This window comes from Strix aluco, chromosome 26, assembly GCF_031877795.1.
Source record: "Strix aluco isolate bStrAlu1 chromosome 26, bStrAlu1.hap1, whole genome shotgun sequence".
NCBI classification, from domain to species: Eukaryota; Metazoa; Chordata; class Aves; order Strigiformes; family Strigidae; genus Strix; species Strix aluco.
Window position 1 is genome coordinate 4,184,285 of NC_133956.1, and position 12,448 is coordinate 4,196,732.

Here is a 12,448-nt window from a genome sequence, read left to right on the forward strand (position 1 = left end):
CCCTTTGGCCAGGCGAATAAGGGGGAGGGGGTCACGGCCACCTCCTACACCACTGCAAGCCACATCTTAAGCAGCCTGAGCCCCCCCTGTGGCAGCCCACTCCTCTCCCTCGCCTTGGGGCTGGCTGTGGCTTTCTTCCTGCGGCTGCACTGACCCCCTACCCCCCCCAAGAAGACACCCCCAAGATGGCATCCCCGGCCTTGGCACCTCCTTGGACCCTCGCAGCACGGAGGAGCAGCCAGTACCCCGCCCTGCCTCCCTCTGCTCCCCTCAGCCTCAAAACAAACCCCCTAAACTATCCTGCCTCAGGAACAGGCCTGCTCTGAGATTCTGAGAAATAAAGCGCTGGTGTAGAAGCCTCGGGCTCATCTCTGCTGTGGGGCCGGGGCAGTAACGGGGCTGGTGGGTGACACCAGCACCGGCTCTTTACCAGGGTGGGGGGTCTTGGAGGGGTTGTTTGCAGCTAGACTTGAGCCCTGTGGGTGAGACTGGGGGGTACAACAGCTTGGCTCTTTCTCCAGCTCTGAGAGGGACCTGTGGCCCCGGTCCAGGCCCCGAGGGGTATATAAGGGCGGGTGAGGGCGTGAGGCGCTTCCTGTCAGGCGCAGCACTGGCTCAGGAGTGGTGGTTTCCTGCCGCCCTGAGAGGATTTTCCCCCTCGGCAGCATCCCTACCCACCGAGCTGGGCTGAGCCTGTGTGTTTTGATGTCCCTGGTACAGCCCAGACTGTACAGGGTGGCAGCGTCCTCCTTGCGTGTCTCCTGCGCCCTCACCCCCAATCCTCTGGTGGTTTCCTCCGCCCTCCCACCAGCGTTTCTTCATGGGATGGGGTTGTGGTGCTGGCCCTGGCACTCAGTATCCGTGTGTTTGCCAGCTCTGCAGGCCTGCCATTGCCCTCTACATTGCCCTGCCTGTTGCCCTGCTTGTCCCTGCTGCCCACAGGCAGTGGTTTGGGCTCAGGCCAGCAAGAGTCTGCTCGCCCGCTGGCCTGGCAGAGGAGCACGTTGGAGCTGGGCGTCCTCGCGCAGCACGTTCCGCTCTCCTGTCGTGTGGTTACGTGTCTGTCTGCCCAAACAGGTCTTAGGGCAACTGGGGACACGTTTCAGCATCACGATGGGACATTTGATCATGGCTGTTGCTGAAAGCCAGAGCACTCACTGGCCAGCTGGAGATGCCTGATGTAAGGACCTTGGCGCACCTGAGGAAACCTCCCGGGGAGGCACCGCGCTGCCTGTCACTGCCAGAACAGCCCGGTTTCGCTGCGGGGTTGATATCGCTGCCCCAGTGCAGGGATTCTCCCCAAACTGGGCCCAACCTGCTCAGCAAACCGGGCCCTTGCCGGCAGCTGTCTCCTCTCCCCAGCAGTGAGGACAGAAGCGCTTGATGTCTCCATGTGTGTGGATTTCTCACCCCGTGTCCCTTCTGGCTCTGAATCATGACCCCGGGGAGCTCCTGCCCTCACCCTGGTGGAGGAGATCTCTGTCCTGGGGACCTCGGGCATGCGTGACCTCAGCCACGATGCAGCTCTGCCACGTGGACATGAGCTGCTGCTGAATCAGAGCTCACCCTGGGGTGATGCAACTGGAACCCCCCCCTGAGCTGGGGCTGGTGGGGTCCAGCAGCCCCCCCGCCGTGCTCCCTGGGACACAGCTCGGCCTGCGCCTCCCTTCCTGAAACCTCAGGTCCTGCTGCTGCTCGTGGCCTGTGGACACTAGAGGGCACCGGGCTCCCATGGTGGGAGCAGGATTGGGCCCTGTGGTGCAGCACTTGGAGGGGAGCAAGGTGCTGGGGTGGGGGGCAGCTCCCCAGCGTGGGGGCTGCCAGGCTGTGGCCAGTGCAAGGACAAGGACAAAGACAGCGACCACCCAGGCAGAGCTGGCCCGGGTGAGGGGGCCGTATCTTACACACGTACATAAATACAGTTCAGAGGGGGAAGCCAGGGCTCTGCCGCTCTCCCGAGGGTCCCACGCCGGTCGTGTCCGTGGGGTCCTTCATGACCCACGTACAGGGGTCCCCAGGAGGGAGGTGGGTGGTTTCCCCTCATGATGGAGGGGATGGTGGGCATCCTTCACACCAGCAGCCGGGCCAGAGGAGTGTTTGGGGTGCGGCGTGCGTGGGGTAGAACACTTCCTGCCCCGGTGCGGGGATGCTGGCAGGGTGTCCCCGTCCTGCCCCGTGGCACTTCTGGGCACGAGGGGCCACACGCCGCCCCCTCATAGCACCTCTATGTCCCAGAGTTGCGTGGGTCTTTCCTCAGCCATGTCCCAAACGATGACGTGGTCCCGGTCGTAGGATCGGCCGCCTGAGGAGCGAGGGGAGGGTTTCAGGGGGGCAGACCACCCTTCTGATGGCAGTGAAGGGGTGGGTGCCCCATCTCACAGCCAAACACCCTATTTTTGGGGGTCCCTGGGAAAGCAGGCACCCCTGTGCCAGTGCCGAGGCCTCACCCTTTATATCCAGGATCATGTCCTCGAACATCTGGCTGTGGATCCGTCCCTGAGAATCGACGCTCCAGGTCTGACGTGGCATCCGAGTCTCGGACCACAGCACGGCCTTCGCGCCCTTCCCAGCTGGCCCGATGACCTGCAGGCTCATGTTGGGGGCCACCTGCAAGGAGTGGTGGTGGCCAGGTCAGCCTGCTCCTCTCCATCACCTCTGCCTGATGCAAAGGCTTGGAGCTCAGAGGCGTTTCCCTGTAAATGCAGCTGGTTCTGGGATGGGATGTGGGATGAGCAGGAAAACCCCTCAGTGAAAGGTGGGGATGATTAGGGTGATAAAAACTCCTCAGGGAAGGCAGAGATGCCTTCATGCATCCAGGGGAGGCCTGGGAAGGAGAGAATCAACTGATTTTTGGGGACAAGGCTGAGGTCAGATGCTGGAAAAGGCTGTTAGAAACCCTAAAAGATCACTGTGGGGCGGGGAGTCCTGCCAGGGGCTCCCTGGTCCCCTCTGGCTGTCACACATGAGCTCTGACCTGGTTTTTGATCAGCCCATCCACATAGTACCAGACGGAGCTGCTCTGCTCGCTCAGGCTGGAGACCACCACCCTCCCCGCTTTCATGTCCTCCACGTCGTCAGGGACCAAGAGGTAGAGCTCCAGCTCCCTGCTCCTGATGCGGAAATAAATCCGTCTCTGGGAAGAGAGAAACATTTTTTTGCACCGGAAAACCCTGCTGCCAGCACCTCTGGCCCCACATGCCACAGCTGGCCGAGGAAGGACCTCACCTGGCTTGTGGCTTTGGGAAGGGAGGACCCTGGTCCCCTGGGGCTGCTGCCCGGGAGATCCTCCCTGTCCCCTGCCTCTCCCCAGGGCGATGGCTGTGGCCCTGGCCTGTCTCGTAGCCGGGCACGGCTCTCCCCGCCGGGATGTTTTGCAAGACACTTGCCCACAGGGAGTGTTTCGCCACCAAGGCGGCCACTCCCAGGGCTGGGGACAGGGATCTGGGGGTGTCAGTGCTGGGCTGGTGGCACCTTTCATGGGCCAGAGCTGTCAGCGGCGTGTGCTGCTCTCCAGGCCGTGCCCCACTGTCCCCCCCCAGCTCACCCTGAGCCGCCACCGCATCCTCCTCCCGGCCATCAGGACCGGCAGCTCTTTAGCTCCATGTCATCCACCTGCCTCGGGGTTTTGGGGTTCACCCCACCAGGTGCCAGCACCCCATCCCCCTCCTGCAGGGCCGCGCTCACCTGGCGGATGGGGTAGAGGGATCCCACGTGCTGCAGCCCACTGTATGTCAGCCAGTTGGTGATTTCAGTGCAATCCAGCAGCCACTGACGCCCTCGGAAGTCACCGTGTTCACACAGCACCCAGCTGCGGGGACGGGACGAGACAGGATGGGATGGGACGGGCAGATGTCACCCACCGGCCGGGGCAGGGGACAGCAGGGCTGGGGCTCACTTACATCCCGCCTTTGACGCGCACCGACAGCACGTGGTTGTTGAAACCCTCTGCCTGGAGACTCCGCACTTCGTTGTTCAGCTCGATCTCCTTCCCCTCAAAACACTCCAGCCCGTGCAGGAAGATGGAGGGTTCTGAGAAAAACTGGGATGGGGCAAGAGATGAGGCGTGAGGGGGGGACAAGCAGGAGGGGTGAGCACCCATGGGTGCGGAAGGGCTCCAAGGCTGGAGAGCCGGGGGTACCCGCAGGAGGCAAAAAAGTTTCCTGGGGGGTTTCTGCCCCGGTGGGAGGGGAAGGAAGGGCTGGTACTCACCACTGGGACCTTCTTCAAGGAGCGGATGGCGGTGGAGGAGGAGAGGCAGCCCATGGCACTGAGTGTGGGGTACTCGCCCTCGGACAGCACGTGCTGCTCCCCCGCGAAGGCCTGTCCGTCGAACAGGATCCAGCTGCCGGGGAGGAGCGTGCCCAGGCTGATGTGGCCATTCTGGTGGGCATCCATCCCTCCTGTGGTCCCCCAGAGCACCCCACATCCTGCCCAACCTCCTGGGGGAACCCCCATGGGGGTCTGCAGGGCTGCTGGCCAGGGTGATGTCCCTGTTCCCGTCCCCAGCCGGAGGCAGCGAGGCCCTGGGACACCCTACCTGCCCCCACGGACTCTGCAGGAACGTGGGATGAAGGCGGCGGGCAGGGTGTCCTGGTCCTCCTCGAAGGCAACGTGGTCCCCCAAGAAGTCGGGCTCTGAGAAGAGCAGGATCTGGGGAGGGGAGAGCGGAGAGGCTCAGTGTGGGGGGGGAAAGCATCGCTACCACCCAGCAAGGGGCCGTGTCCCCCAGGGGGGAACATCCCCCTCCCCATCCGTCGCCCCTGACCTTGGAGACGAAATGGAGGTTGTGTTCCCCGACCTGGAAGCAGACAGAGTGGGGCTGGTTGGTGTCTTGCCCTGGCCCGGCCTCCACCAGCCCCGTGCGTGGTGGCACCGGCAGGTCCCGCGGCGAAGCGGGGGGGTGTCCGGTGCTCTCACCTGCAGGATGGGCTGCGCCGAGGCGATGTGGCAATCCGTGGCACCCCAGTCTTCACAGTTGCGGTACACCCCCTTCTCCAGGATGTACTGCTCACCCGAAAAGTTGGTGCCCTCGTAGGCCACCCACCTGCCAGGAAAATGTGGGTGCTGGCTCAGCAGCCCCCATCCGTCCCCCCTGGCCCCCCTCTCCCCCGTCGCCGTACTCACACGCCGCTCAGCACGTGGATGGACTGGGTGATGGTGCCGTAGCCGGCCAGCTGCGTGTCGGGGAGTGCCTCGCTCAGCTCCACGCTCGGGCCCTCCTCGAAGTCCATGGCCTCAAAGAGGACCAGCGCCGGGTCGGAGAAGTCCTGCGGGGAGAAGGACCCCCCCCCGAGCCCCTCGGTCTGTCAGGGGGAAGAACTGTGGGCCAGGTGCTCTCCACACACACAGCCGGGGTCCTGCCAGGCCTTAGGGACCCCAGGGAGGGTGGGAGCAGCTCTGGGCACCTACACATCTGTGTGTGATGAGTTCGGGGAATCTCAGGCCATGTCCAGCTGCCTGACGCAGGCAGGGAGGGCTCCTTTTTGGGGGATGAGGATGGGACCGGGGGGGGCTGACTCTCCCTGCCCACACTGGGTCCATCCCCAAGGGATGCCGCCACCCCTGCCCTCACCGTCCGTATCAGCCGTAAGGACACCAGCTCCTTGTTGTAGCCGCCCCACTGCCTCCAGTCCTGGTACTCCCCTTCCTCCAGCAGGTACTGGTGGCCACGGAAGCCCTCCTTCTCGTAGCCAACCCAGCTGCGACACAAGCAGACATGGGCAGTGAGTTCTCTGGAGGATTTTCACGTGCCAGGACACGGGGATGCCATCCACGCCGCTCCAGTGCCACCCTGTCCCCCAAGCTGCCTCCAGCCATCCCACAGCCCTGGGCAGCTCCTCCCAGCCCTTTCCCGGGGACGACCATCGCCTTCCCAGCCTGCTCCAGCCGGGATGCTGGCCCTGCCCGCCCCATGCCACTCACCAGCCACCCAGGACGTGCAGGGAGCCCACGGTGGGCAGTGCCGGCCCAGGCAGGCGCTTCAGGTCGTAGATGTCTCGGCTGATGGTGAAGCTGCGGCCCTGGAAACCTGCGGCCTCGTAGATCAACACCTGGGGACATGGCAGGGTGAGCGTGGTCCCACAGCTGTCCCTGCCCCACAACCTCCCCAGGGGCTCACCCAGTGCTCACCTGCGGCTCGCCAGGTCTCTCCACGACAGGGCAACCCTGGAAGGAGAAGGAGCCCCAGTGAGACTGCGATGGTGGGAGGGGACAGCGTGGGGACATCTGATTCCCCCCTTTAAAGCCCGAGCTGGTTCTTGGGTCATATTCATTCAAGAACAAACTCTTCTAGACTTTGTTTTATTGCTTTCACAGAATCACACAGAATCACAGAATCATTCAGGTTGGAAAAGCCCCTCGGGATCATCGAGTCCAACCATCAGCCCAACTCTACAAAGTTCTCCCCTACACCACATCCCCCAGCATCTCACCCAAACGACCCTTAAACACACCCAGGGATGGTGACTCCACCCCCTCCCTGGGCAGCCTATTCCACTCTCTGACCACTCTTTCTGGGAAAATTTTTTCCTCATGTCCAGTCTGAACCTCCCCTGTTGCAGTTTAAAGCCGTTCCCTCTTGTTCTGTCACTAATCCCCTGGGAGAAGAGACCAGCACCAACCTCTCCACAACGTCCTTTCAGGGAGCTGTAGAGAGTGATGAGGTCTCGCCTCAGCCTTCTCCTTCTCACACTAAACAGTTTCCTTCACCACTAACCCACAGGAGCACTTTCCAGAGCCACGCTCAGCACATTTCCACACCAAGCTCGCAGTGCTGGGAACTGGGAGGGGCCAGGAGATGCTCTGGCCTGTCATACCCAGGGCTGGGTACAGCCCCGGCACCCCAGTGACCGCGCAACTGGCACTCACCAGCCTGATGGGGTGCATGGAGCAGATGGATGGGTCCTTTGCTCCCCAAGCCTTTAAATTGGGGTACCCGCCCGGCTCCAAAACGTAGGGGTCATCATCGAAGAAAGGCTTGGAGTAAACCAGCCACCTGAGGAAGAGGATGAAAGCATCACGCCCCACTCCAGCCTGTGCTGGAGCCCACCCAGCACCCACCCAGCCCCACGGTCCCACTCACAGGCCCGAGTGGACGATGATGGAGGCGGCAGTGAGCGCCTGGCCCCGCGTGCGGGTGTCCTCAGCCGAGTCGGTGAACTTCAGCCGCTCGCCTTCGCCGTTCTCCTCCGCAAACAGGCTGATCTCGGGGGTGCGGTAATCCTGGCACGGGGCAGAGCAGCGTCACAGGGGTCCAGCACCCCCTCCTTGGAGGGTGCTGGGAGACGTAGGGGAGAGCGGGAAGCTTGGAGGGGTCCCTGCGCTCACCCGCACCACCCTCTTGAAGGAGCCGATGCGGAAGGGGCGACTGCCGCGGGGCTGCCCGTTCTGCCCGTACGCCGTCCAGGGGTTGTCGATCTCCACGTCCCCCTCGGCCAGCACACACTTGCGCCCGTGAAACCGCGGCTTCTCGTACATCACCCACCTGGGAGCAGGGTGGGAGAAAAGGAGGAAGGGAGGGGGAAAATCCTACTTTTACCCGCAGCCGTCGAGAGCCTCAGGGCAGAGCGTGGTGGGTGGGGACATCCTGCCACTGCCACGATGCTGGATCGTAGCCGCAGTAATTAGCAGTGGCGGGACGGTCACTCCTGAACCCCAGGCTGGGATCTGGCCACCAGCCCCGGCACAGGGAGCGCACAAGCCCTGGCCAAGCCCTCCCTGAGCGTCCTCGCCATGTGTCCTCGCCCTGCTGCCGTCCCCTACCCGCCTCGGATGACCCGGATGGAGATGGTGTGCGAGAGTTCCCAGGACGTGGCGTCGGGGACATCACCCCAGATCTCCCGTTTCTGACCTGCGAAGCCGGCCTCGGAGAAGAGGACGATCTGGGAGGGGGTGACAGATCCTGTCTGGAGGTGCTGCCACGCCACACCACACCCCACCATGCCCTGGCCCCACTCCGCTCCCTGTACCTTGCCAGGTCTCGTGTTGATTTTCTCGAAGCCCTCCTTGTCCTCCTGCTGTGAACACCCAAGGGGACGGGCGCGTGAGGAGCGTGGAGGGACGTCACCTGCACCAGCCATCTCCTCGCAGCCCAAGGAAGCCGCAGCTGCAGCCTCGCGTCTTGTGTCTGCCAAACCCTCCCACCGCCCCGAGCAGCCACACCTCGAGCATTCCTGAACTGCTGGGGATTGGCCGCCCCGCCTGCCCCGGGACCCTCCTGTCACCCGCCCTGGGACCCTCCCACCCTCTGTGGTGGCATCCTCCCATCACTTGACCTGGTGCCCTTCTGTCACCCACCCTGGTGCCCTCCTGTCACCCATCCCAGTACCCTCCTATCACCCACACTGGTACCCTTCCATCAGCCACACCAATACACCCCATCACCTGCCCTGGTACCCTCCCGTCACCCATCCCAGTACTCTCCCACCACCCATCCCAGTACCCTCCCATCACACCAGGGACTTTCACCCTCTGATGGGAAGCACAAGCCACATCCTGGGAAAGATGTTCCAGGGCTCAGACCCCACCACCTCCCCGCATGCCCAGGAGGGCCAAGCATCTCCCCAGGTGCCGTGTTGTGGGATTCACTCACCAGGACATCAGCAGGGCACAGGCTCATGGTACTCTCTGGGTCTTCAGTGACAAGAGGGACACAGCCAGGACTCAGGGCTTCCAGCACGGCCATCTCAGGGCCAGGGTGGTCCCCAGGACCTTGCCCATTGTCCCCGGGGGTGGGCGAGCCCGTCCCTCTGCTGTCCCTACCAGGCAGCTCGATCAGGGGGGTGCTGGGGGAGACAAAGCGGCTGTAGAGCACGCTGTTGTCCAGGCGCGAGTAGGGCTTCCCCTCATCGGCTGCAACCGCCCGGTGCTCCAAGAAGTGGGAGAGCAGCGCCATGCCCTTGAGGACGTTCCCTCGGAAGGGAACGCTCCGCTTGGCCGAGCCCCCAGCCACCGGTTTGGCCTTTTCTTCTGCTCCCGCCTGCCTCAGTGTCCCCAGGAGCGCGTCCCCCTCCGCCCGGCCAACATCAGCCACGCTGTCCCCAGGCACCCCATGGAGGGTCCTCGCTGACGCCCGCTCCTCGGGGGTCAGGTAGGGGTTCTCAATCTCCGCCTCCTCCTCGGAGGTCTCCTCCCGCCGCCCCGCCGGGCCTCGCGCCAGCAGCTCGCGCAGGGCCTCGGGCAGGGAGATGGGGGCCCGGGGGGCCACACGGTCCTCCTGGATGGGGGGCAGAGCAGTGCAGCGGCCCAGTGATGACGGCCGGGGCTGGCGCGGGGCCTTGGGCACCTTCCGCATCTCCGAGGGCTCCATGTTGCGTAGCGTGTCCACGAAGATCTCCATGTCCACCAGCAGCTCGGGGTCCTCCTCGGTCACGTCTGGGGGGCTCTCAGCTGGGGGGTCAGGGGCTGGGGGCTCGGTGGGGGGCTCTGGGCTGCTCTCAGGCTCTTGGGCCGTGCCTTGTGGCTCCTCCATCATCTCGCCCCCCTCCAACTCAACTAAAGCTCAGCCTTTGGAGATGCTGGTGCTTCAGATGAAGGCTCTGGACCATCTCTTGCCTCTGAGAAGGAGTTTTCAGGGGTGCTGCCAGCTCCGGGGGGGCTCTCTGTCCTCGGTGGCATCGCTGAAATGGTGTCATCCCCGTCTGCCACGCTTCCCTCTCCTGCACCAGCCAGATCAGCCTGGCCACCGGCGTCCGCCGAGGGACACATCAAGAAGCTGGTTATACTGGTTTGTGGATCCCCGGGCCTGTCACCGTCCCTCGGGGTTGCGTTCACCGACGCGGCTTCAGCTTGTGGCGAGTGTTTCTCGCCGGGGGATGCCTGAGCCAGGAGCCCAGCGGCCTCTGTGGTGCCCGGCAAGCTCTCGCTGCCTGCTGCCGCCCCAGTCAAGCTGCTGCTGTCCTGCCCACGGCTCTCACGCTGTTGCAGGGCCATCATGGCACCGACAGTATCGTGCCTCCCATTTTGGGCTTCTTTTTGCTCCACCAGCCCTGGCTCAGGCCTGGCTGCGTCCCTGCCCGTCCGCAGCACGGTGACATGCCTGGCCCTGGGCAGGGCAGGGACGCAGCCGGGCTCAGCCGTGCACGGGGCACCGGGACCTTCACCAGGACCCCCCACGGGGCTCTCGGTGGGTCGGGTGGGGAGGAGGGTGCCGTGCACATAGCTCTCCCTGTGCACGGGCATCTCCTGGGGGGCACCCACCGGCGGGGGGATGCCATCACCGCTGCTGCTGGCCCCCACCTTCCCCCTCTCGTCCTGCCGCCGGGGCTTCTGCGTGGGGGAATACACCTGCGAGAAGATGGGGCCGTGCGCGGTGAAGTCCTTGAGGAGGTTGATGGAGGACGAGCGTTCCCGCTGTGTCAGGGTGGTGGGGCCAGATGCCGTCTTCTCCACGATCTCCCTCTCCCAGGCCTGCAGCAGCAGGGACACGCGGGAGGGGCTCCCCTCCCGGCCCCGCGTGCTCCCCGTGCTCTCCAGCTGCCGTGACACCAGCGAGACCTTCTGGAAGCGGGACCTGCCCTCGGGCCCTGGAGCACCCTGCTTCATGCTCAGCTCCACGCTGGAGACAAAACCCCTGGCCTTGGAGTGCCGAAATGGCGAATCCATGCCGGGGGGCCGGCGGGGGGGCTGCCACGGCCCCGTAACACCCCACGCTGCCGGGCTCGGCCCCCACGGCTGCTGCGCTGGGGCTGGTGGAGCTGCAGGGAGAGAAGGAGACCCTGGGAGAGCTGAGCAGAAACCACCCTGCAGGGACCAGCCCTGGACCCTGAGCCAGACCCTAAAACCCCCTAGACCTCCCTCTGATCCTGCAGGACATTTTGTGGGGGGTCCTGTGAGCACAGGAGGCAGCTTTGGGGCTCTCTGCAATTCTCAGGGTGCTTGTGTCATCTATCCTGGCACGTGCAGGGTGTGGGGGGGCACCGTGGGTCCCTCTGCCTGCCCGTGCCAACGCTTCTGCATCCAGCAGAGATGGGGGGCAGCTCCCTCATTCCTCCAAGGGGGGGGCTCTGGCAGAGCCTGGCCAGCCGGCACAGCACCAGTGAGTGTGCAGGATCCGGCCGGGCCATGCCGTGCCCTGAGCCGTGCCGTGCCCCACGCTGCAGGATGAGTCAGGCGGGCAGCAGGGCTGCGCCGAGTCAGCAAATGCAGCAAACAAACAAGCTCAAAAAGCAACAGGGAAGCTGCTCCACGGGGGAAAAGGGCCTGACTGGGACCGGGACCAGGGCTGGGGCAGCTGTGGGGTTCGCAGGGGGAGGTGGGGACCTGAGCAGCATCTTCCCTTGACCCTTCCCTGTTGCTGCTTGGCCAAGGTGGGATGGCTCCATCCACCCCTGCAGCCCCATCAGCACCAGAAAACGAGCTGCACTAATCACCCAGTGCTTGCACCCCAATCCAAACCGGTACCCAGCCCTCAGCACCCGCGCCCTCATGCTGGGTGCTGCAGGGTGGGCATCGCTGTGGTCCTCAGGGTGCAGGGCAGGGGACAGGGGCACCCCCACGCCGCCGTGGCTGGCAGGGATGCCGGCGGAGGCGTCGCTGTGCCGTGGCTGTGGCCCTGCCCCAGAAGGGTTTTATTGCTGGGTTTGGGTTTGGGAAGCAGCTGACGCAGCAGGTGCCGGGAGGGAGCCAGAAGTGTGCCGGCATCTTGGCATCTCCCAATTAAGGGGTTGTTCGGTGTCACCGCCCGGCTATGGGGACAGCGGAAGAGACGGGGCTTTGGGCTCAGCCCAAGGACAGGCTGAGCTTGGGGGTTTCCCAGTCGGGATGGGGACACCTCCCTGCACAGCCCCCAGGGCTGATTTCCCTGGGGGACACCTCCGAGAGAGGGCCTCATCCTGCACCCACTGGGGCTGGGCTCCCTCTGACAGCTGCAGGTTGAGCTTTACGGGGGATTGGGGAGGCCGAGGGCAGGCAGAGAAGCACTGGGTGCAGGCAGCTGCCTGCCCCTTCTGCCAGCCCGCCACGCGCCCTCCATGTCTCGCTCTCCCCGGCCTGGCAGGTCTTTCCAGTACAGATAGGAAGAGCTGGTGTCATTTTCCAGGAGGCGATGAGACCTCGTCTGGGACAGCCAGCGCCGCTCGAGGCTGGGACCAGCCTGGGCGGGGCCGCACATCTGCATGGGCAAAGCCACAGCTGCATTGGCAAAGCCACAGCTGGGTACCCAGGGTCACAGCTGGGTGCCCGGGGTCACAACTGGGTGCCCAGTGTCACAGCTGCATGCCCGGGGTCACAGCTGGGTGCCCAGGGTCACAGCTGGGTGCCCGGGGTCACAGCTGGGTGCCCAGTGTCACAGCTGCATGCCCGGGGTCACAGCTGGGTGCCCGGGGTCACAGCACCTATAGGTGGAAGAGTGATGGGTGCGCTCAGCAGCGCGGAGGAAAAGCTGCTTAAATGTGCTGGGAACAAACCGGGTGTCAGAGCAAAGGGCCAAGAGCAGGATGGGGCTGGAGGA

At 64.4% G+C, this 12,448-nt stretch overlaps 1 protein-coding gene across 1 annotated transcript; it reads right to left on the bottom strand.

Moving 5' to 3' along the window:
- Positions 1–2,213: 2,213 nt before the first annotated feature.
- On the bottom strand, positions 2,214–10,602 carry CRYBG2 (crystallin beta-gamma domain containing 2). The gene is given in 20 exon segments (XM_074850943.1): positions 2,214–2,302; positions 2,448–2,607; positions 2,975–3,133; positions 3,685–3,808; positions 3,900–4,039; positions 4,210–4,342; positions 4,538–4,650; positions 4,766–4,798; positions 4,918–5,044; positions 5,125–5,267; positions 5,573–5,699; positions 5,923–6,050; positions 6,130–6,165; positions 6,868–6,994; positions 7,082–7,221; positions 7,327–7,483; positions 7,762–7,880; positions 7,968–8,015; positions 8,591–9,493; positions 9,496–10,602. Coding segments are annotated over 20 exon segments (4,113 nt in total).
- Positions 10,603–12,448: the final 1,846 nt, after the last annotated feature.